General features: G+C 41.5%; 1 protein-coding gene and 1 long non-coding RNA gene across 11 annotated transcripts in view; one reads left to right on the top strand and one right to left on the bottom strand.

Annotated features, from left to right (window-relative positions):
- Positions 1 to 289: 289 nt before the first annotated feature.
- Positions 290 to 5,930, bottom strand: LOC310770522. The gene is made up of 3 exons (XR_014552215.1): positions 5,621 to 5,930; positions 2,268 to 2,338; positions 290 to 530 (listed from the first exon to the last, which is right to left on the bottom strand). It is a non-coding gene; the product is annotated as an uncharacterized lncRNA (long non-coding RNA).
- The window catches only part of RAPGEF2 (Rap guanine nucleotide exchange factor 2), a 160,656-nt gene continuing 138,626 nt past the window's right edge, over positions 3,920 to 25,949 (top strand). For all 10 annotated transcript variants that reach the window (XR_014552130.1, XR_014552131.1, XR_014552132.1 and 7 more), the window contains exon 1: positions 3,920 to 5,580. Coding sequence is in view for 6 of the 10 variants with exons in the window: in XM_083630985.1 (XP_083487111.1) it covers positions 5,512 to 5,580 (69 nt within the window). In the remaining 4 variants the exon portion in view is untranslated. The remainder of the gene's footprint in view (positions 5,581 to 25,949) is intronic.

Genomic DNA, 25,949 nt, shown 5'->3' with positions numbered 1-25,949 from the left:
GAAAAATTGAGAGGCAACAGATCATCAGGTGAATGTTGCTCAAAGCTCAGCCTGAAAAGAAAGAAAAGAAAAACCTAATAACAAACCAGAATGCAACTCTGATCCTAAAGAACGCATATATCTTAGGTAGTGACAGAGTAGCTTGAACAGCTGTTGCTGCTGCTGCACTCTTTAACTTGTTTACACTTGTTTTTAAAAGTTTTTTTGTAAGTCACTTTGAGTTTTTTTTCTGAAGACGTGACTAATAAACAATAAAAATAAAATAAACAACTGCTTCCACTTTAGAGCTCCTTTGTGTTGCAAATGCATAGTTTTATTGCAATGAACTGGAAACATAATGAAAACAGAGGTTGCACCCAGCCTTTATACTGTTACAAAAGTAGCATGGTCATCTCAATAGGGTCTTGTTCCCCACAGGAGTACAGCCCTGGAGCCCAAGGCATCTCTCCTATTCTCTCTTCAGCCCGCCTGCCAAGATGGTTCTGGCCTTTGTTTCCCTTCTTCTTCCCAGGACATCTTTCATAAGACTGCTGAAGAAAAAGAAAAAACGATGCAGCTTGTCACGCTGGCCATGTGACCCGGAAGTGTCTGCGGACAGCGCTGGCTCCTGGCCTATAGAGTGAGATGAGCGCACAACCCTAGAGTCTGGCAAGACTGGCCCGTACGGGCAGGGGTACCTTTACCTTTACCTTTACCTTTACCTTTATACTGTACTCTATCCAGAGTAATCTACAATAACCTCTTGGTTAGATTATGATGTACTTTATGTGGGGCTGCCTTTGAAGATGGCTCAGAAGCTCCAGTTAAGAATATTGCTCCCTGTATTTTTAACTGGTAAAATTCCTTCAGATCACAGCTTGCCAGGTTTAAAAGAGCTTGGCTGATTCCTCGTTCACTTCCAAGCCTAATGCAAAGTGCTGATGCTTACTTTTAAAGCCCTAAAGCTGGAGCTTGGAACCTGTTCAGTTCAGACTAGATATATGTTAACGGAAGAAAGAAGTAGAAGAGGCATTAAATATATAGTGGAGAGGCTGTATGGAGGAGAGAGATGGCCATATTAGAAGGTGATTCTGAGGCAAAGGCCTGGGGTGAGCCTCGGATAACAGAGCTTGGATTTACTTGAGACCATCTGCTTTCCACGCCTGTGCTGTGTTTCCCCTACCCACTCACTCCTAGCTTGCACTTGGCAGCACTGGTGGGTTAGGCAGCTGTGATCTCTTACAGCAAACCCTCACCACCTTGTCCCTCATGCACAGAATTTTTTTTTGCAGTAGCCTTGGAAGCCAGAGGTTTTTGTAAACTTTGGACTTGGATATCATACTAAACTTTATTTTTCTATGTATGCAATGGGATAAAGATTTCGTATGGAGAAACTGAGCCGGCCAATTAAGGACCATCTTTTCAAAACCGTATTTCCTACATATCTTTTACTTATTATTACATATTAACTTGCACTAGTGCTAGACTACCAGCAAGTGATTGTTATGCGCTTCCTTAACATTACAGACTGTTTCTGTAACAGGCCAGGGCATAAAAAGTACAAATTGTTTATGGGAAGCAAGTGCAGTTAACAGACTTGCACCTTGCTTAGAAGTGTTGCTGCAACAAATGTAATTACTATTTAAGCATCTATGGTAATGTGCAGTGCTATGGCAAGCACAAATGTAAGTGTTTAAGCAATTTAATACAAGCAAAATCCATTACATAATACAAAATGAGGTGTTAAATTGTATTATAAATTTGCTTTTGCTCTCCTGCAAGGACATTTGTCAGCTGTGGGCGAACTTGGGGGGAAGTGAGAAAAGTAGCTATGCCAAGAGAATGACATACTCTCTCACTCTCCCCCTCCCTCAAAATATGGGCCCAACATACTATTTGCCCTGCAGATTTTGGGTCCCATATCTAGTGCACAGAGCCTGTTGTTTTATTATTGCTTTTGTTGTATCTCCTCACATGCAATATATTGTTATCTTTTACTGCTGTTAGTCATAAGCCTAAATAACCATGGTGCATCTGCATCAGCAAAACCAGACGTCTTCATCTACCCCAGCTGCAATAAAGCATGTCTCTCCCATATTGGTCTCTACAGCCACAGCAGGCACTGTAACTCTCCAATGATTTGACTTTACCCCCTATGGCACACTCTTTCATTGTCTTTCGAGACATACAGATGCCAACAACAACTCAGAAAACTGCATGAGTAGCATGATTATAGTTAATATAGGATAGCCAACTAAGAGATGATTGACAAACTAGGAAATACTTACTTGGAATTTTGCCTCTACCATGCACTCACTTGAAACAAGTCACTCTTTCTTAGGCTTAGCACTTCCTTCTCCTGCATATGCAATATAAAGGTAATAAACTTTATAAACCTATCTTACAAAGCTTTTGTAAGGATTACAGGATAATGAATGTGAAGCACTCTGAACACCTCTAAAGCACGCTATAAAGGTAAGTGCTATTTGTTTTAAATTTTTATTGATTTAATTATGGTTTTGTGACTATTTGTTTTCATGGATTTTAGCCAAGTTTTACCTAGAATTTTATCAGTACACCGTTTGGATGATTTCTTTTTTTTTTTTATCAAGAGGTTTATAAGCAACCTGTTTATCCAACAAGGCTTTGGAATTGCTTTCAAAGAGCACCAGTCATAGATGCCACAAAGAAAACCTCCTTTGAAAGTTAGGGAAGGGCACGGTAATGCATTCTAGCTTCACTGATTGAGGTGGTGCAGTTGATGTAGGGCAGCCAAAATAGTTTTGCCAAAACAAAAGAGAGCATATGCCTTATTTGCACATTTAGGAACTTGTACAGATGTTGAGGCATAATAAAGGGATTTGCAGAACTAAGTTTCAGAAGGTAAATGCTAATAAGCTATAAGCTAGGTTTCTGGTGGTATAAACCAAGGATAGGCTTCATCTCAGGGTCTGAAGAACAATGGTTAGCTCAGGAGGAGGTGGTCATTTGGATGTCATGGATCACTATAGAATTAGGGAGGCATGAGGAAAATCATGCATGAAGACATCATACAGGAAGAACAATCTCCTACATTTTATTTTAAATAGTTGGTCTATCCATGTGAAAAGGATCTAGGTGCCTTAGTGGATCACAAGCTGGACATGAGCTAGTAGTGTGACAGGTGTTTTTCTCTCTTTCTTTCTCTCTAGTTAAAAAACGAAATAAATAAAGAGTAGACTGCACAATCAAAAGCAGTGTCCCAATCATGGGGAGCAGTATTTCTTCTCTATCGTGTGCTGGTCATACCACATCTGAAGTCATGTGCTCAGTTCTGGTCACATTTTAAGAAGGCTATGTGTACAGCTGAAAGTGACCAGCATGGGTCTAAAAACAAAGTCCTGTGACAAAGAGTTATAAGAGCTGAGTATGTTTATCCTGGAGAAGATTAAGGACACAGTGGTCTTCAAATATATGAAGCACTATGATGCAGAACATGGAGCAGACTTTGCTCTCTCTTTCACTATTGGGCATCATGAGACATAACAGTGGAAATTGCAGGGCAGCAGGGGAAGCTTCCTAATGGCAAGTGTGCTATTCCACTGTTAAGAGGTGCTGGGCTCTCTCTTGCTGTTGGTATTTAAGTAGAGACTGGATGACCATTGGTCAGGGATGTTATAATTGCATCTTGCATGGCAGACTTTGCATTGAGCAAAGAGTTAGACACAGAGTTGGACCTCCAAGGTCCCTTCCAGCTCATTGTTTGTAAACATATCATATATTCCTGAGACTGTTTTCACATGGGAACTCCCCATTACCTGCCTGTAAGATCTAGTTCGACCAGTTCAACTAAAGACATAGCCAGTGTTCATGCCAGCAGCCGATTTCCCACAGTTCGCCAACCTCTTTGCGCAAACTGGAGAAACTGCCATGGTCACAGAACACACACACACGAATTTAGAGAGGCATGTGGCAAATCCTGCAAGAGGCACGATAAGTCCCATTTGCACACCTCACTGCTGGTGTTTTTTCTCTACCATTGTGTGAACACTTGAGAGAGCCAGTATAGGATTTTAGACTGCTGGATTAGGTCCTAGGTTCAGAACCACTCACTGAAGCAGCTCACTGGGTGAAGAAGTCAGAGGACGGCCCTGTGCCAATCCCTCTCTCTCAGCCTTGCCTCCCAGTGTTGTTGTGCAGCTAAAAGAGGTGGGAGGATGCTGCCCCTGAACGTTGATGCAGGGTGGCGAAACATTCGTCGATCCAGGAACCATGTGGGTGGCCTTCATCCCGCAGGTTTCCTCCTGCTTCATTATTGTTGGCATACTGACACTGGCACTAACACCCCCCTTCTCTCCGACCAGTAGACCACTGTCAACACCTTTGCAACATATCTCAACGGAATGGGGTTATCACAGGCTGCAAAGCGGCTCTCACGTGGCTCCCGCTGATGCCAGAAACTAGAGAACCTCTTCAGAAACCCATTCGCAAGGGTCCGCCTCTTCCAGCGCGCGCTAGTGGCGGGTGAAGCGGGCCATTGCCAGTCCGCGGAATGAAGCTGGAAAGCGGCTTCTTATTGCCGAAAACTTCCCCAAGCGAGAGCGGCTGCGTTCCCCAACTCCTCCCGCGAAGTTCGCGCCTGCAAGGCTGCCCATAGCGGGGTTACTACCAGGCAGCGCGCGAAGAAAACAAAACACCACAACAAGGCGAGGAAGAGGGATAAGAAGCAGCGCGGCTCTCGGAGGGAGCGAGGCATTCCGGAGTCTTTTGTGGCAGCGCGGCCTGAACCCCGCTGCGAGGAGAGCGGCGGCGCTTTGCATTGCGGCTGAGGAGACCAGCAGGGCTCGAGGGGCGGGAACCTGAGGCGGTGCGGCTCCTCCTCCTCGTCGTCTTCGCCGCCGCCGCCGCTGCTGCCGGTGTGGCCGGGCGCTGCTCCCTCCTTCCGTCTCCTCACCATGGTTGCAGCAGCACAAAGCGCGAGCGAGCGCTGGAGGCCGCTCCCGCCGTGAGCCTCGGCCTGCCCGACCACAACACTCCTCCTTCTGCTTCCCCTCAGGCACAGCTCCGCCGCCCCTTCCCTCCCTCCCTCCCCAGGCCGGAGACGGAGCCCGAGCGCGGCCAGGACGCGGCGGCCCCTTTCCCGCCCCGCCGCCTGAGGGGATGCGGCGGCGGCTGAGGTGGGAGAAGCAGGGCGAAGACGACGACCGCGGCGGCGGCGAGGACGCCGAAGACAGTGCCGGGCAGCCCGGCAGAGGCGGAACTGGGAGTCGCTGCTGCTGCTGCTGCCGGCAACAGGCCCCGACCGGGCGGCGGCGCTGTTGAGGCCGAGGGGCTGGTCGCCGCCGCCGCCGAGGAGGAAAGAGCGGCGGCCCGAGTGAGTGACGGGCGGCCAGCGGGAGCCGCCTCTCTCCCCCAACTCCCTCTCGGCGCCCGCCGCTGGGGGCTCTGAGAAGCCCGCCTCGCCTCGGGGCCAGGAATAGGCGCTGGTGAGCGGCAGGAGACGAGCGGAGGGGCCGGGGCGCCTCGTTCGGCCCGGAGCAGAGAAGGGGCGAGATGGCGTCCTACGTGGATAACAACTTCCGCCAGGCGGTCATGAAAAACCCGGCCGACAGGAGCCCCCAGGTATTTCTCCACCCCCGAGCAGCTTCCCCCCGAAATTCACCTCAATCTCCTCTTGCTGGTCTTGCAATACAGTATTCCCCACTCTTCTCTCTCTCTCTCCTCACCCCCACCACCCTCGCCATGTATCTCATTTGGGGATAATTTATCTGTCTGTCGTCGAGAGGAGAGCCCAGCCATAAACAACCCCTCTTTTCCCCTGCGTTTCCCCACGCCAGCTCGGCCTACACATATAGGGAGCTCTTCTCAGTATGAGTTCCCAATGCCCCATAAATGAGATATAATGCATCGAATATAATGTCTCTGTTGGCACAATCGCGGGCGGCGAGTTCACTCCGTGTTCCTTTATTTTAAAAAATGTCATAGCCACCTATGTCAACAGAGCTGTGATGTTAAGTGATTGTAAGGGTGACGGGTGGGTATCATCACACACACACACACACACACACACACAGCCCGCCTGCTTGGTCAATGTAGTTACAATTGAATGGCATTCTCTGGCTCTTAGAAAAGTGTGTATGTTTTTCCCAAACGCCCCCCTCCTTCTCCAAACAACTGAGTTACTTTAGATTCCTTCTCTTGTCTACACAGAGAGATACATCAGCTAATCTGCTGTTTTCAGATATCTCTAATCCCTTTTCTACTTACGGGAAGAAAAGCTTCTCTCATTCATTCACAACACTATCACTAGGCTCCCCTCCCCCTATCTCCACCAGCATTGTAACCCCTTAGATGGTTGCTAGTATTAAGATGGATGCTTAATTTAGTCTTTCACCCTTCTCTGCTGCTAAGTTTGACTTGAGCATTCATTTCAGTAGGTTGATAGCTTCATACCTAATCTTGCAGGGGGGGCGGGCAGAGGGCAGTTAGCACTGTGGTTTAAAATCTCTCCCCTCCCAGTTTGGATATTGGATTTCCACAACATTGCTTTCTGAATAGCTATGCTAAAAAACAAAACAACCTTTAATGAACAAGCTAAGTTCAACACTTATTAAAATGTTAGGGTGTAGTGGCGTTGAGATTTGTTTATTGTGGTAAGGGTTTTGAGCTCTGCTGTAAAGGAACTGAGATATATCATTTGGTGTATTGGCTTGTGATTGCTATGAGATAATGGTGCAATAACCTGTAGTCTCCTTTGCATGTGGTGCTTAAGATACCCATTGTAAAGTATGCCAGTGATTCTGCCTAGGAAGAGAACATTTAGATAAAATACTTTTTGGGGCATATTTTATAATGTCATGCACGAAAGCTTGTTGTTTAGGATGCTTCACATCCTAACTTGAAAGAACAAATCATTTATTTCATCTGCTTTCTTTCCTTACTGTTTTTGCCATATTTTTATTAATCCACAGTGCTTTGTGGTACTTCTGGCAGATGTATGTTGCTCAAAAATGCAATGAACTTCTCCAGCAATGTGATAAGTGTTTTTCTTTTTTATCCATCTGTACATTTCATTTCTGGCCTGGTTCTGTGGAATGTCAGGAATTGGCTTGGTTTCTTTGTCAGATTATTAGCTCTTGGTAAACAGGATCTGAATTGGAAGATGAGGCTCATAGAGTACATTTTGATAGGATAACCCTTTTAAGGTTGTGCTAAGCTGTGAACAGATTCTGTCTGATTTGGAACAGTGACTGTATGGGTTATTAGTGCCAATTGTTAAAAGATAAATAAGCTTTTTTTTTTTAACACAAACCTGATCCCTCTGTATAGCCTTGACTCAATAGCTAATGCTTTATGGTGTTAGTTTGCTTGTTGGAGTTAGTGCCATCTGTCTTGCTTCCTAAGGGGTCTGTATTGCCATGTATTGCCATCCATTTCCATGATTGTTGGGCAATTCTGGGGTCCTTTTTAGGCAAAAGTTTTAAATTGTGCACAAATCCAATTAATTGATTTTGAGATGACTCACCCTTAAACCCTTACCATTAACAAGTTGCACTAGGCAGTGTCAGAAACTCTGATATGAAAGCTAGGAGCTAAATGACACCTTAAACCTAGATTATGGGCGCAACAACGAAATGTCTAAGTACACTTTTTTAATAGCAAGAATCCAGAGCTGAAAATGAATGAACTGCAGCTAAAATATTATGTTCACTTTTCACATGGTCTAATCTCCCCCCCCCCCAAATATTCTTAAGAGGGTCTCTTCTCCAGTCTTCAGAGAGTAGCTGGAAGTGGGAAGGCAGAAAAAGGTCCTCTTTTCCTTCCATTCTGCTCGTGCTAATGAAATTCCCTGTCACAAAATGCACCTAGAACAATGGGAGTACACAGACATGCGCATGCTCGTGTGTGTGTGCGCGCGCACACACACACACACACACACACACGAATACATACATACACACACACACACATACATACATCTGGTATTTATGGTTTGGATGTGAGTCAAACCATATCTTAGTTGTTTTCTTTTTTGATGAATGTTGTTACTGGTTTTTACTATCTTGCTTTAGTGGAATGTTCTTATGTCCTTGCTTGACCTTTTAACTGTGACTATATTTACACAGTTACAGATAGGTAGCCGTGTTGGTCTGCCATAGTCAAAACAAAAAAATTTTTTTTCTTCCAGTAGCACCTTAAAGACCAACTAAGTTAGTTCTTGGTATGAGCTTTCGTGTGCATGCACTTCTTCAGATACACTGAAACAGAAGAAACACTGAACTTCTGTTTCAGTGTATCTGAAGAAGTGTGCATGCACACGAAAGCTCATACCAAGAACTAACTTAGTTGGTCTTTAAGGTGCTACTGGAAGAAATTTTTTTTTTTATATTTACACAGTTCCCTGGGGTTCTGGTTGTGTGTAGTAAGGCCCAGGAAAAGCTGCATTTTTATTAATGGGCCTCTGACCTGCATATTGGAATGATAGGAAAGGAAAACTGTTGGTCAGCAGCAAGAAAATTGGCTGGATTTCAGCATCATCTAGTCCATTAGGCTAGGGTAACTGTGTTCTGTGCCAAATAAAGTGAACTTTATTTTATTGTCTTGCTGCCATATATATTTTTTTAAAAGGAAAGAAGTGACACAGTAAAAAAAATAGCTTTAGTGTAGAGATAGGGCCAACATAAATGGTGCAGAAAGCTAAATCCAGAACACCAGGACTGCATTAGCACTGCAACCGTTAAGTATCTGCAGACTGAAAACACTGTAGCAACATGCTTTAAAAGGTAGCTTATATCAGTAAGGCCCCAGTTGGCCTTTTATATTAGTTTAAAAGAAAAATTCAGACTGAAGGGAATGCACTTGGTTGGCAACACTGGAAACATTTTGGTCATTTTGTTTTGGATTTTACCAACTGAATAAAGGATGATACTTTACCCTTATTGTGATTTCACTTGCTATTTCAATATTAAACTTTCTCTTGCATAACTACAGAGTTATTTCAGTTATTTCTTTTCAATCTTGCACTGTCTCAGTAGGTGCCTCTAATGCTACAGTCTATGTACACTTACCTGGATTAAGTTTCATAAATTGACATGCATAGGATTGCACTGTAAGACTATTTCAGTGCATCTTTAAGACAGCCAACTAAGTTCTTGGTTTACTTAAGTTCAGATGGTTTACCTAAGTTCAGATATCTGAGTCTGTTCATTTCATACTGGTTTTATAGAGAAACCTTTCAACCAGATTTATATTTTGCCTTTTATCACTGGTTGGTACAAACTGAACAGGCTCAGTGTTTAAATATGGCTAAATTGTCAGTCCTGAAATTAATGGGGATAAGAGGCTCCTAACCTTTGTGCCACTGCAGCATGACTAACAAGATGTCAGGCCAGGATTGTGAGCAGGATGTGGCATATAAAGTATTAATGATGAAGGCAAAACATGTGGAAGATGCCCCTATGTGTATCTTTTCATTCCCCCATAGGTGTATTTCCCCCTAATGTGTATGTGTGTATTTTAACAATTTAGAAATCACATTTTAACCCTGAATATATCTTGGAAATTTCAGACATAATCTAGTCCACGGTGGATACAATGCACTCTCACATGCAGAGGAATCCTGTTAGACTTACAAGATCTGTTTTCTCCTCTACCTGTGTTCAGACAGGCAGCGTGACAGTGAGAATAGTAGGGCCAGTGCACACCTACCATCTTTCCATCCAACCCACCATTTTGCTTCTCCATCCACCAAATAGAGGGAGAATGCTGAATAGGATGTGGCAAGTGTTCCAAGGTCTACTGTTCTCCCCTAATGGCCCATATAACTGCTTATGTGTATGTATAGTGGGGAGGACTTCAGCTATACTGTGGAAATCATCTGCATTTGAGTGCTACATCTGAAGGGAAATGATTTGTGTCCATAGTGTGTTTCAATGGAGCAAATGAAAGCAGGAGATAGATAAGCAATGGTTGATGAACATATGTTCATTTATGTTTTGGCAAAAAGAGTTATGATGTAATATAGCATGCTGACAATTGTACTTACTTTAGAGTAGACATACAGTAAGCCCACAACTTGCGCTCATTTAACTTGTGTGCATTCAGCTTTGTCAAAATAATAATAATTTTTTTTAAAGAAAGAAAAGGGGGTGGGAGTCCAGGAAAAAGACTTTGGCGATCCCACCTGCCATTGAACCCAATGTGTTTTGACTGTACACGATTTGGGCTGTAGGTGCGATCCCCACAATTTAACCCCCACGTAAGTTGTGGGCTTATTGTACATAGAATTGGACTGTTAAAAATGTAAGTCATCTTTTTGTCCCTTTCAAGAACTCAGGGTGTGTTGGAATGTTCCATTTTAAAACCTGAAATAGCTCTTTGACTGTAGGAATACTTTTATTCTAGTTGGTAGAACCTGGTGGAACTATAAAGTAGAAAGTTGTAAGCTGATTCAGAAAAGCCTTGAAATGGTAATGAAATCAAAATATATATGGATTGGGGCTGTAGGTCACCTTTATAGAAATAAATATTCTCTCACATAATCCTTTTGATAATTTTACGTGTTCAGTTTACTCAGTTTGAAGCAAAATAAAATAAATAAATAAATAAATAAATAAATAAATATCCTTCCAGTACCACCTTAGAGACCAACAAAGTTAGTTATTGGTATGAGCTTTCATGTGCATGCACACTTCTGGTTTATTTACTATTTAGAAAGTAAATGATAAACGACTTACCAAAATGAATGCAGTGATGCCTATTTTGTTCAAATATATTACTTCGTTCTTTGTGGGGCTACCTGGAAGGAAGTCTTACTTTATTCAGTGGCACAATTTCCACACATTCTTTCTGTCATAAATTTCACGTATTTGAAGTAAATTTCAAGAGCATATGTTGGGATTCAAATCCTGATGAGTTTAAAAACCATTGCTAGTTCCTTAATTTGTAGGCATTTTTTATTTAAAAATAAAGTTGAAAATACAGGCAAGAAATACCAGTTTCTGAAAGGTTATTGGGGACTGCTGCCGCCCTGGTTTTCTTGTTCTTGGCAGATCACTACATTTGTGGCCTTGTAGGCTAAAACTTGAAGTAAAATGAAATTATCTTGCATTCAGTACTTCTTTAATGAATAAAGAATGTATAGGATAAAAGTAAAGGACTAACAATGTTAGTAGATTGACATTATTGGTTGGCACATCATCCCAATCACTGAGATGTTTACCACAGACTTGATACTCTAGAGTTTTATACTCTAGTTATCCTGGTTTTTAAAAGGATAATAATAATAATAATAATAATAATAATAATAATAATAATAATTTATTATTTATACCCCACCCATCTGGCTGGGCTTCCCCAGCCACTCTGGGCGGCCTCCAACCAAATATCAAAAACACAATACAGCATCAAACATTAAAAACCTCCCTAAACAGGGCTGCCTTCAGTTGTCTTTTAAAAGTAAAATAGTTGCTTATTGCCTTGACATCTGCTGGGAGGGCGTTCCACAGGGCAGGCGCCACTACCGAGAAGGCCCTCTGCCTGGTTCCCTGTAACCTCACTTCTCGCAGCGAGGGAACTGCCAGAAGTCCCTCGGTGTTGGACCTCGGTGTCCGGGCTGGACGATGGGGGTGGAGACGCTCCTTCAGGTATACAGGACCGAGGCTGTTTAGGACTTTAAAGATCAGAACCAACACTTTGAATTGTGCTCGGAAACGTACTGGGAGCCAATGCAGATCTCTCAGGACCGGTGTTATATTGTCTTGGTGGCCACTCCCAGTCACCAGTCTAGCTGCCGCATTCTGGATTAATTGCAGTTTCTGAGTTACCTTCAAAGGTAGCCCCACATAGAGTGCATGGCAGTAGTCCAAGTGGGAGATAACTAGATCATGTACCACTCTGGCAAGACAGTCTGCGGGCAGGTAGGGTCTCAGCCTGCGTACCAGATGGAGCTGGTAGACAGCTTCCCTGGACACAGAATTAACCTGCGCCTCCATGGACAGCTGTGAGTCCAAAATGACTCCCTGGCTGTGCACATGGTCCTTCAGGGGCACAATTACTCCATTAAGGACCAGGGAGTCCTCCACACCAGCCTGCCCCCTGTCCCCCAAGAACAGTACTTTTGTCTTGTCAGGATTCAACCTCAATCCTTGATCTAACAGCTCCAAAGTAATTAGAATTGTAGTTTGTACACACAGAGTTGTATATTTGCAGTTGTTTGTATTCCCATTTAACATGTGTGGTCCATATTATTTTACCCTCAAACAACACGAATCTTAATGTTTTCCCCCTGTATATTTGAGTTTGCCCAGTAATGGGATAATATAATAAGATGGGGAAAATTGGGCTCTAGAATGTTCCACATGGGGTCACAGATTATTTGCTTCAGTGTGGGTGGATCAGTCATCACTTTCTGTGCCCAGTACTTGTCCAATGCTTTCATTTTTTCCCTGTTCCTTCTCATAACTGCTTCCAGTGCAGTACTGTACACAGTAGCTAGCATATATTTTGATCCCTCAAATTTGCACAAAACCAGGAAACTGCAAATTTGTGTGTGCTGAGAATTTACAGTTGCTTGACTGTGCTTTTGCATACTTCCTTGGTGGGGATGTTTTAAATAAGGTCCATGCAGTTGTCTGTGCACAAGCCCTGTAGGTAATCAACATAATAGAACCAACAAATTAGAAGACAGGGGCAAACATAAAAGGGAATGCCTGCTGGTATGAACAGGAAAACAAATTCAGTTTTGTATGAATGTGGACTACTCTGGTCTAATGCGAATGAGAGAAAAGTGCATTAAGAGCTAAATAATGTTCAGATGTGGAGAAGCCTTTGGTAAAGTTCTCAAAGTGATTATGTCATGTTTTTCATATTGCGTTCACTGCTCCACATTATTAGGTGGAAGGAATTGGGAAATACGTATGTGATGACATTACATCACAAAGGGAAAGGGGAGAATGTGCCCTGAGGAAACTGTTTTTTTGGCAGCCATGCTGTATTTACTGTAGGTTGGTTCTTGCTAGTAAAGTTGTCAAGATCTCTCTTACTATATTGAGCTAGTAGAATTAAGAAGGCAGCAATTACTCTCTAGATTCAATTTTGTGAGCTGGTTATGTTATGACATAGGCTTTTGAACTTGCTGAATTAAAATCCTTTCATGCAAGAAACTCTTAATTGACACAAATGTTCAAGCCATGAGTAGTTCTCAGGGTTTTGGAACACTGACCCCTTTGTTCCACCTATTCCAGCGCACCTGCTAACTTCAGCCTTTTCAGCAGGAAAAACATGGAAGAATTTCAGTTTGCGGGGGCAGGGGGGGGAGAGCGTATCTCAGTTTTTAAGCATGCATAAAAGTGTGTCACACGTGAGTACTGAAATAAAATGTGCTTTTGATAAAGCATCTGACTCTCTTTGTGGTGTACATAATAAAATCTTATGTATTAAAATGTTTGGACTTTTAAGCTTTGAATGGTAATAACGTTTTTAGTGGCATGGTCCCTGGTTACAAAATGGAGAGGACCTCAAAAGACTGCTCTCAATTATTAGCTGCTCATGGTATTTTAACAGTTGTATACAATCATACTTTGTGGTTTGAGTTGGCTATCTGTTGTGATGATTTTGAAACACTTCATTTACCGGAAGTGCTGACAACAAGAGAACTTAAATAGATACAAATCAACAAATGTAGGAAAAGAAGGTGAAGATAATTGTTGGTAAACTTGCATGACTAACTATGCTGATGGATAAAGTGTTTTGAGCATTGTACTTAAAAGTTGCCCAACACTTCCTGTTTTCAGTTACCTGAAGATCTCACCGAACTTATACAATTTATTTTTACTTTCTTGCTGTTACATTGTATTAAGTTTCAACAAATATTTTCAAGTGAATGAGGTTGCAGAAAATTGTTCTGCTAGTATTATGGTTTTCTCCTCAGAAGTTCCCATCAAGACTGTTTTTGGTTGTGATTTTCATTGCATTAATATCCAATATTAGTAATACAGTACTCAATTGAAAAAAGCAAACAAAAGTGCACATACCATGTGCCTCTCTATTAGGTTCTTTTAAAAGTATACACAAAGTTGTTAGTCATTCCTTTAACTAAAGAAACGTTTCATGTTCCTTATTTCCCAGTAGAAATTGGAGATCCCCTTTGCAGGTGGAAGTACATTTTGCTTACACCTAGGGGTCTGTTTGATCAAAGACTGTAACATGGTGGAGTGCCAGAATGTGTACCATTTACTTAGTCTTGGAAGCCACACCAATCAGATGCTCAAACAAATTTTGCCTGTTATTTTGCCAGGTTATTTATTTAAGCTTCCTTGTACTGCATACAATTCTTTTATCTGTGTGTATTATTGTTGAGAAGGTAGGTGGAAAGAAGTTTCTATACAACAGAACCTGTTTTTCCATTCCTGTATAGTGGGTCTGGCAGTTAACTTGGATAGGGTAGAAAAGCCATTCTGAGATTGTGTTCAGCATCTGATCTGAGTTTAATCCTTGTGTGCAAAACGTATCCCTTTACTCTTGCAACTTTTCTGCATTTGGACAGTATTACTGCTTTGATTGGTCAGTAATTAATTTTGGGGAGCTAATGGTAAAGCTATTTGGAATCAGTTAATGTTATTTTGTAGCTATCTAGTGCTTGGTTTTGAATTTATAGTTGTGAAATTTATAGTTGTGTAGGATTCAGAAGCTTGGATTTTCTACATTTATATATGAAGCATGTTCTGCACTGCATCAGCTAGAGCTGACCTTGTGCTATCTTTAGATAATTGGTTGCCTCATCTGTTAAATATGAAAAGGGAGTGGGAATGAAAGGCATTCTGCTTGAGGTGTGCATATTGCTCATTAGGGACTGACATCCAAAAATGTACCTGCTGTGAATGAGGAAGGAAATGTGTTACACACATGCTCTTTCTTTAGTGAGACCACATTTTATTTATTTGGTGAAATCCTATATAGCCTTTGAGTCAAACACTTCCCAAAGTGGTTTAAAATGCTAAAATAATAATGTTCTTGCATTATAACACAATAAGACAGTATGTGATAAAAACAGCAATTAAAGGCATAATCTTAGGCATGCTTACTTAAAAGTAAGTCTTGCTGAGTTCAGTGGGACTGTCTTCTAGGTAAGTATGCATAGAGTTGCAGCCTTAGAGCAGTGATTAATACAGTTTAAATTTCATAACTTAAAAAACACAGCATCTCAATCTTTCTGTTAAGACTATCTTTAAGGTTTGCTTGAAGGATGGAATTATGGGGCAGAGCTTATTGTAAAGTGAAGGGGGTTAGGTACCATGTACTTTGTTCCTTTGCTCATGGAGTACTCAAGTTCTATTTCCCATAAAATGCACAGCAGTACCTCTTACATTTATGCTCCCTCTTCCCTTGGTAGTTGCAAAGTGTCACTTTCCATGTTATTAGAACCTTTTAATAAATTAGCATGTAGACAGTGCACAGACACTGGCTATCCTCACAATTTGGAGAACCTTGTTCACCATAAGTCTTCAATAGCCACTTTTTACATCAGTGTGAGTGTAAACCGGAAGCTTCTATGAAAGTGTTTCTATAGCAGCTGAGTTTATTCTCTGTACCACTGGAGTTCTGGAGAGAAAAAGCAACTGTTGAGTAACATCTGTAGGATACAGGCAAATGGTGGTGCTCATCTACTTATGTAACTTGCACAAAGAGAAATCACTTTTATAGGGATGAAGGCATAGCTGACCTGAGTGGAATTTGTCTGCCAAATCTTTTATTTCTGTTTAAATTTCAAAGGAATATGATAATGGTTTTAAAAGGAATTTAAATAGCACAAAGCAGAAACAGTTCACATTAGCCAGTATTTTTGAGGAATGTTTTTCCACAAATAATTCTTGGTAATAGTCAAAATGTGTGTGTTCCTCCTTTTTCTAAGCTGCTTGTTTTCTTCTTTCCCTCTTCTATTTATGTAAAACTAGTCCAACTCTGGAGATGTGTCTGAACTGTTAATGTCAACTGCATGTACTCTGTCAAAGGTTTAGTCTATCATAATTATCCTATGGAGAGACATAGATCTTAACACAATATGCTGGCTTTGCATATATATAGAGAGAAGTGTTTTGAAAAGGAGATTCATTGCATATCATTTATGGATAAATGATAATTGATTGAATAGACCATATTTTGACAGGACATTGAGTGAGAAGAAAAGACACCCCCTCCACCACCTGTCATCATGGGGGAATAATATTCTGGGGAATGTTATGACAAATGCAGGTGTACAGATTTTGATTCATAACTGGTTGTTGGATATCCGTGTACAATACTTGGTTGGTCATCATGTCATCATTATTTTTATCTTATCCTTCCTTCAAATAATTAAGGACAATCTGTATGATTCTTCCCACCATTCATTCTATTTCAACAACTCTGTGTGAGGTATGTTAGGTTTAGAGTCTGTGACTGACCCAGGGTCACTTAGTGAGCTTTGTGGCAGAGTAGAGATCTGAACTTGGTTTTCCATGGTCCTAGTCCAAAGCATATTGACTTTCCATCGCTTAATGACTTTTAGATGAATTTGGAAACTCCCTCTACTGAAAATACTGCTTTGAGTTGACATACGGTGACATTTAAAGTTCAATGAAAATTTTACATGTGGTGTGTAATATGTAGTGCAGGGATAGTCAGCTTGATGGCTTCTAGATGTTGTAGACTACAACTCCCATCATCTCTGCCTATGGCTCATTCTGAGTGGAGCTGATGAGAATTTCATTCCACAACATCTGGAGGGCCCCATATTGATTGCTCTGATGTAGTGCCTTGCTCAAACAGGCAAGTCACCCATTACTAATACTGCTCATAAACAATGAGTAATAAGGTGTGTAAATGACCTAGTGGGCATTATGGAGCAATATTTGATATGAAGCAATATTAGAAAGGATTGAATGTAAAGATTTTGTATTGGCAGAAGGCAATTAGAATTGCTTCAGAAATGTCTGCTGCTACTAAGGTAAAGGTAAAGGGACCCCTGACCATTATTTGGTTCAGTCGTGGCTGACTCTGGGGTTGCGGCGCTCATCTGGCTTTATTGGCCAAGGGAGCCGGCGTACAGCTTCCGGGTCATGTGGCCAGCATGACTAAGCGGCTTCTGGTGAACCAGAGCAGTGCACGGAAACGCCGTTTACCTTCCCGCCGGAGCGGTACCTATTTATCTACTTGCACTTTGATGTGCTTTCGAACTGCTAGGTTGGCAGGAGCTGGGACTGAGCAACGGGAGCTCACCCCGTCACGGGGATTCGAACCGCCGACCTTCTGATCGGCAAGTCTTAGGCTCTGTGGTTTAACCCACAGCGCCACCCACGTCCCCTGCTGCTACTACCTGGAAGTAAATTACAATGAAGCATCTAGGAGTAATTGGGAGTAATGGGAAGAGTTGCATTGAAAGAGCTGAGTAGAAAATTTGGGGAAGAACATATGCACAGTATGACAAGATATTGAGATATAGTAAAAATGTATGCATAGAAACAAAGCCATAAAGGCTGAAGTAGCCATGGGGGTAGGCTCTTAGGATGCATGAATGCGGCAGCCCTGGGCCACAGAATGCTAGTGAGCGAGGAATCAACCAGCAGCATGAGAGAGAAAGCAAAGGAGATGATGAACAGATGAAAAAAATCTGTTAGAAGACACTGCTTTCTAAAAGTCAGTGAAGCACTGCAGTACTTGGCTATCAGTCTTAATAGAGAATTTTCCTAGCTGAATCTTAATAGGAAATGATTTTAGCTTTGTGATTACCTCTGTATAAAATGAATGGAGGTAAATAGCATAATTTTTTAAGGCATGTTGAGCTATGTTTTTGTCTGTTGATGAGACTAAGCAGTTTATATCAACCCATTAAAAAGGGGTTTCATTATGTAGTTTATATCAACCCCTTCATTATGTAGATGTAATTCTCTGAGCATTTCTCTAGCAAGCCACATATCCACTGGGAATCATTAATTCACTGAATTTCATAATGAGCTTTGAAGTCAGAATTCCATTGAAAGAGGAATTCATTTGTTGCAATAGGGTATTCAAGGAAACTAAAGATATGTTTGCTCTGTTAAATTGCTAGCCAGTGATCACTATGTATTTCAGTAATTGTGAACATGCTATAATATAGATTTATTTTTAAATATATTCTTGTATTAAAAGTGCAGTTCTCGACTGAACAGTGTTCTGTTAAAACCACTGTATAGTTATTTGAGAGCTTGGTATTGATTCCTGTGAAAAAAACCCATTGTATCTCTAATACTGTGTAATGTGTTTAGAAGTATACCATATTTTTTTGTTTGTAAGTTATTTTTTAGTTGTTGGCACTTGCAAAATATTTCAGGTCTAGAAATATTTTAAAAAGTGGTAGTCATAGACGATAATAGCATAATACAAAGCAGACAAATGTTGCATAAAACTTGTGGAACTGTGATTCTAAAGGTATCTTTTACTTCAAGTTGATGTGGAACAAGTGCTATATGTGGAAGTTGCTTTGAGAACTTCATTGGTTAGGACAGGAAAGATATTTCAGTATCTGGCAGCAGAATCAAATGTTTAGGGGTCTGGGATTTTCTAGCGCTATTATCTGACTCATAAGTGTTGTTTCTCTGTAGGGAGAATGTACATCTGGGGAACATGTTTCATAGAATTCTCATTGAATTGTTTGAGCAGATGGTAGGGCAGTATTTTGATAACCTCTGTTATGAAGCTTATTGGTTTATGAGTTGTGCTGACTTCTGAATTGTAACTTTTAATTACTGTAGTTACTCAAATCTAATGCATACCTTTTTTGGCCAAATCACGTGAAAATTAAGGTGCACATTAGATTTGATGGTACATTTACATTCACCAATAAATACTTTTTTGGTTTCTAGGTTCTGAAAATTAAGGTGCACATTAGATTTGATGGGGCATTAGACTCGAGCAAATACTGTACACTGATGTTGAATTAAGTATTTATTGGAAAAAGGAAGGTGGAATAAAAGTATTAAAAATGGATCTATAAAGTTAATCCTGGGCTCAGACTTGTGACTCTGCTATCTTTTGCAATCAAGTGGTGCTTAGTTTATACTCTGGCAGTTCAGATTTGTTAATTCATCTAGTTTAAACCTGTCTTCTTTGAATTTGTCAGGTCACTGGCCCTCAGCAACCAGTGCTACTCTGAACACTGTGGAAATGTAAGAATTGTCTCCATTGCAGTGCATATCTGTTATATATGGCAACTCAAACATGCTATATATACATCACTTAAATACTTTATTAGGCCAGCATTATCTAAAATAACCATCCTGCCTTAAACAGGGCAGTATTATTTAGCATTTTATGGCATATTTGCATTGTTCATAGTACTTCATAGACATAGGAAGCTGCCTTTATTGAATCAGATCAATGCTTCATCTAGCTCAGTATAGTGGATACTGACTGACAGTTTTTCAGGCAGTAGTCTTTCCCAGCTCTTTTTGGATATTTCAGGGGTTAAACCTGGGACCTCCCGAATGCAAAGCATGTTAACTACTACTGAGTTATGGGCCATTCTCAATGAATTATCTATATTTTGTGGTTATGAAGCCTCTGGTGTTGACTAGCTAAGCCCATTTGAGAAGAAATGTCTATGAACATTCCAACTGTTGGGAACTATACCCCCTGGCAATAAATAGTCCAGTTTCTGTGGGAAGAAGATAGTATTCCTGTCCTCAGTTTGCAGATGTGAAAGGGTTTGAGAGAATATAGATTGTGGATGGCCACTTACACAAGTGAGTTCATGGGGGAAGTCCAAATGGGAGCACCGGAGCTGCCTGAAAGCCCTTTGCAAACAGTAGAAGGGTTTTGAAACTGCTTCAGGTTTTCAAGCACCCAATAGCCATCTCTCTGTCCATTGTTTGGAAATCCTGCACAAGCGATTTTGAGGAGTGGGCACACCTCCCACCTGTCAATCATTTAACATCATAATGGTGCCATTATGTCCAATGAGGCCCATGAAAGCAGTCCTGATAAGGATCTGGCCTGTGGAACCAAAAAGGTTCCCCACTCCTGGGTTTAGAAGTCCCTGTCTCACTATACCAGTCCTATATTTTTATTTCGTAGCCCCTGGAGCTGCGTATAACAAAAACAAAAATCAAATGCAAAGAAAGCACAAGTGGTGTAGTCTTGGTGTAGTATAAAGGCAGAAAACAAATACATAGTCTGTGTGGGAGAGGACAGCACAGCAGTCTGGGGGGAAGGGGCAGTACCCACTTTGCAGGATGCCCTTCTTTCTAATCAGAATTATACATGTTTCTACTGCTGCTTTGTATTCTCCCCTCTCGCTCCAGTCACCTCAAATTCAGCCTGTTATTGGTGCTGGACTGTAACAGACTCTCCTACACTGAGCTATGAGCCAGGACATTCCTTAGTTCTAATATTGCCTTGCCATTGCCTCAGTGACTTTAGACAAGTATGTGGAGTGGAGATTTCTCCTCCACATCACAGACATCTGTAATCTTGAGATAATACTAACCAACAATGCAGGATGGTGATCAGAATGTATGTGAAGTACTTCAAATGCACAATATCAGAGCTATTTCTTGTTTTTGCACGTGTACTTCACTTCTTCAAGTTTTGCTAAGAGTGGAGTGAAATTAGGGGGAAAGTGAATAGTCCCATATTTTTGCTGCAAAAACAGAGAAATTTATTATAACCTATGTACAGTATTCATCTTTCCCTTCCAGCTCTCTTCCAAACCTTGGATAGGTGATACCTCAGCAGTTCCTCTAAGGGAGGAGATTGCTGCAACTGTCAAGCTGAACAAAAACTAATTAGAATATGTGATGGACAGGCACTTGTGTGCGCAGCTACATGGATTAATGAACTTGTTTTAGACTGCTGCAAGCATTCAGGAGAAACTCAAGTGTTTGAGTTCCACAGAATCCAAATATGCCAGGCTTTTAAGAATCTGATTTTGGAATGTTTGTTATGCGGCCACTGTTTAGCACCATCACTTTCCCTGTAGCAGTCAGTGTTAGAAACTCAGGTATGTAAGCTAGGTGCCAAATGGCACCTTGAATCTAGATTGCAGTCGCCACAATGGAATGTCTATTCGCCAGGGTGGTTGAACCAGATGACCTATGGGGTCCCTTCCAATGCTACAATTCTACAATTCTGTGATCTTAACTACACTGTAGTTTGTCCTTACAACAGTTCACTAGTTCAAGTATGCAAGAAGGAGAAAAACACACAGTGGAAATGGAAATGGTATTAACTATGGAATAAGGCAGAGGTTTTTAAACTGTGGTTGCCAACCTGGCACCCAGAAATTTCCATGTAGTCGCACTGATTTCAGACACTGGTAGCAAAAGTGAGGACCACATTTCCTTCTGGGCAATCTTATGAGGCCTCCATGCCAGTGGTGGTTGGAGCTTGAGGTGAAGTAGATGAGGCCAGATGCCAAAGTAGGCAGAGCAGTGGATGTGACTTTTACCTTTGCACAGTAGGCCCTGCTCCAGTCATCCAAGAGTCAGAGGTTTCTGGACCCCTCACACCTTTATTACTACCATTCTGTTCTGACAAGCAAAGCCAAGGGCGCATTCCAGTTGAGTGTGCAGAGCAAGTTGGTGAGGGGCATGGCTGGTGATCAGTATTTCCAGCAAGCCCCTTTGAAGGCATTTTCCCAGCACACTGACAAAGGAGGTAGCTGTAACCACTGATCAGCAGTTACAGTGACCCCCTTTAAACTTGGACAGCTGTCTGTCACTTGATGTCATGATAACAGGTGATTGATAGGTGGCTAGTACTGACCACTGCTCAAAGTTGGCTTGTGGGGAAATCCAGTTCCTCACTTCTGTTCTAATGGAACATATTTCAGTGTAACTGTGGTTAGGACTACAGCCTGCATGGTTAGAAGTTAATTTTTTCAACTCTACATATAACTTACTGCACGAAGTATGGTAGACATGTGGAGAGTATAGGTAGTCAGTAAGCAGCAGGGAAATGAAGTAGCAGAGCACAACACTTTAGTGGAGTGTTGGGGTGGAAACTGCAAAGCATGCAGATGTGTTACTTCAGTGAGGTACAAAAAGCCTTCTAAACAAAGGTCATGGAATTAACTGGTAATAAAGGGTTAGTTGAGTTAAAAAAATACTTCTTGAAGAAAAACTGGAAACTGGAAAACAGAAACTACTGAGTTTCAGTAGATACAAACAGGAGAGCCAAACAAAAGAGAGTAATGAATACTGAAGTAATCCATATACATCAAGAATACACACCACTACTTGGATCTAGACTTTGCCTTCTGTGGACAGACAGGTTCCTTCTGTCCACAGAAAACTTTTGATCCAGTGAAGGAATCCCGCTGATTGGGGTTGGGGTGGGGAAGAGAGGAACATAAGGTATAAGCAATGCTTTTTCTGGGGGGAGACACAGGGGTATGCATACCCCTAAACATTTTGTGAATCTTTGTACTATTGTCCATTTACTGTATTGATTTCACCTGATTTGAACTATAAAATGGTGATTTACTTGAGTCAAAATGAGAGTACCCCCTAAACATTTTTTAAAGAAAAAAAGCACTGGGTATAAGTCTTTTTCTCCCTGCCTTCAATCCCCAGCAGCTTTTCTCAATTATTTGGCAGGGTGTGTGTGTGTGTGTGTGTGTGTGTGTGTGTCCCAACCCTCCAGTACAGTGTAGGAGGTGGTGCAGGGGGAAGGGACTAATAGGTTTATCCCATGACCAAAAGTCAACTGGATAACTGTATTTAAACATAAACTGCTCTGAAAAACGGGATTTAAAAAAGGAAGAGGAAATAGGAGCAAAAAGTGGGGTACGGCAACCACACAGAAATACTTTGCAGTGTTATTTGAGGCAGTCTCAGAGAGGGTGGGGTGGAGAGACTGCTTGGAACAGTGCTTACTTTAAGGCAGTTCCCAGGCTCAGATGGGAGAGTGGGGCTGCCTTAAAGTGCTTCTCCTTGAAGCAGGCAGAGGTGCAGAGAGGCAAATAAGCCCTCATTGTACAGGCTCCTTTAATCTTTCCTCTGCTTGCACATCTGCCACTTGCTTAAAGGAGAAGGTCCTGCTCCATAGCTGACATCACCAGTGACATCAGTGTGTAGTTCGGGGAAAATGTCCTCGTGGGCCAGACTGGAGCTCCAGGCAGGCCAATATTTTCCTGTGGGTTGTGGTTCCTATGGAAGTCTGAAAGTAGACGCTTCCAACCTCCTCATGGCCTTGCTGGGGAGGGAATATCTTTGTTCCTGTCATGATACAGTGTAGTTTAGAGTAATGTCTGAACATGGACATTCAGTTGGATGGTGTACTTCTATAGGGATAAGCATAACTGACTTCTGTTGTGCCCTTGACTGTGAAGGTGTGATTGATGCTTTCCCTAATGCCTTCTTTTTTTATACAACCACAGAACTTGTCTAGGCAATGTTCCAGTTGTTTGTACAGTAGGCTTCTTCCAAAACCAGTTGATGAGATGGTACAATAATTATTCTTTGTTGAAGTTGAAAGCTTACTCTTAGGTTGCCCTTGACAACATATCAATGTTAGGGCCATTAGCTAAATATGTGCCCTTTAAAAATTCCTGGGAAATACCTTTTGCTTTCTCAGTTTTTGACTAGTGGTTTATTTATTTAATGTTTGCAAACTTTATTCCATTTAGGCACTCCAGACAGCATATAATATTTCTAAAACCTATGAATATGTGAACTAACTAAAATAAAACATATTAAAAAACATGAGCAGCAAAAAATGCCCGGTGCATGGAACCAAAGCAGTAGCACTTAAAACCTAGAACAGGCTTTCTCAACCTTGGGTTCCCAGATGTTCTTGTACTACAACTCCCATCATCCCTAGCAGGACCAGTGGTCATAGATGATGAGAGTTGTAGTCCAACAACATCTGGGAACCCAGGATTGAGAAAGGCTGACCTGGAGAATAAAACTTTGGATTTAAAAGACCAATACAAAAAAAAAAGGATAAGCAGGAACATGGACTGGCTTGTCTTTACATGAAGAACAATTCCATAATTGCAGCACTGCTACTTGAAAAGGCCCAATGCTTCTTTTCACGGTCTCTGTACAGTCCCATGTGTGGGTTCTGCACCTGAGAAGAGTGTCAGCCAGAACTTTCTAGCTCTAAGCTTGAGTTTTAGTGGGAAGCCTGCCCTCTATTTTTCAAAAAGGGCTTGCATTAAAACCAAGAACACTTCTAACTGTAGGGTTAGGGAACCTGTGGCTCTCTCAGTGTTGTTGGAGTACAACTCCCATTAGGCTGACCTTTGGCTATGCTGACTGAGGCTGAAAGGAGTAGGAATCCAACTTTATTTGGAGGGCTGCAGGATTCTCTTTCCTAGTTTAAAGGAAAGTTCCCTTTTACAAGAGTTCCATTTATGGCAGTAAACTCTGCGTGTCTGATGGGTCCAAAAATTAATGTTAGCCAATACTGTACAGCATTCTGTGCTTCAGAACTATCTTTAAGGGTATAACCACACGATGCACGTAACAGTAATCCAAGTGGTTATTGGTGCATAGATAACAGTAAGTTCTAGTTATTAAGAAAGGACTGCTGCTAGTTGTGAGGTGTAACACACCTGCACTCCTGGGCCTTGTAGCTACATGGTATCTGCAGTCACTCCTGGAGGGGTGACATAACCTTCAGAACTGATAATTGTCCCCTTTACCTTCCATTTATTTATGTAAGCTTCATGCTTAATGTTTCTTTCATGTCTACACTGGATATAGTCTGGTTTTCAGCCTTTTTAGCTGTTCCTCAGTGATCCCTTGGCTGTTCCATATCTGCACAGTAGAGCACTGTGAATTCTTCAGGGTGGCTATAGTGTGGATTTGCTTTAAAAGCTTAATGGCAGGCCACCAGATATCTTCTAGCCAAGCTGACTCTTATGGAATGCAGCCCTGCAAGTGCTAGGTAACTGGAATTCTTTCCTTACCTATTGTAATACTGTTCCCTTTGTGTTTTGATTCTCCTTTACTTTGTCATAGAGGATGCTGTTTTAACCAAAATCAGTGCTGCAATTTCCTGTTTAGCTGCGTGTGTATGCATCTCTAGAATGAAGGACTGCTTATTGCAGTAATTGTAGCTAGCAAGTTCTGCAGTATTTGGGCAGCTTATGTTTTGAAATGGGAATTAAACTTTGGAAGAGTGTTGGGCATTTTAAATGTAACATAGGAGATTTCTGTTGTGTTGCAGGATAATCTTATTTATATGTCTCATCTTGACTTCACTGCAGAAGCACCCTTTGATTCTACTCCTGTCTGCTGGAACTCCTAGTTTTCAAAAGTGGGTGTTTTGCTGTAGCTTTTTGCTGCTTTCCAGCCAACCACAGGGAATTATTGCTCCTGTTTCTTGACAGCTGTTATTTTTCTTGGAGCGCTTTCCCTAGTTATCCTGTTAGCATTCCTTTGCTGTTGCCTATTTCTAAACCATCCTTAATATTCCTGGCAGTTTTTATTAGCTCCCATTTTTGTAATAGAAATAGTTGCATTGATGGAATAATCCTCACTGGATACCGTCATTCACTTTCATTTTCTCCTCCCTAAGAACTTTTGAATTACCCCCAGTTTATCTATTAACTTGCTTATACCACACAGATATTTATACACATGACGGTGTCTACTCTGTAATATATGTGTGGTGCAAATATTCCTTTTGGTGTAGGACAATTATTTCCCTCTTGTATAACTAGAAGAAGGCTTGTGTTGTCCTTGAGGACAGCTTCTCATGCTGCTTTTTGTGCTCTTCAACATTTTTACATTGTGGGATTCCCCCCTCCCCCAAAGCTTTGTTTCCCATTAAAATATGTTAGAATCAGGAAAAGCTTGATTTCTCACTTTTATATATTTAAGGTAAGTGCAACTCCACCCCCCTATTTACATGTTCACTCTTTTCTGAAGGCAGGGGTGAGGAACCTTTGGTCCTCCCTCCAGGCCTCCTTGGGGATGCTTTACAGACCACATTCCCTTCCCAAGTTCCACCCTCCTTGGGTGTTTTTA

The sequence above is a fragment of the Podarcis filfolensis genome (genome assembly GCF_964270895.1).
Source record: "Podarcis filfolensis genome assembly, chromosome: 9".
NCBI classification, from domain to species: domain Eukaryota; kingdom Metazoa; phylum Chordata; class Lepidosauria; order Squamata; family Lacertidae; genus Podarcis; species Podarcis filfolensis.
Note: the sequence above shows the minus strand (reverse complement) of the source record. Positions and strands in the feature narration are given on the sequence as shown.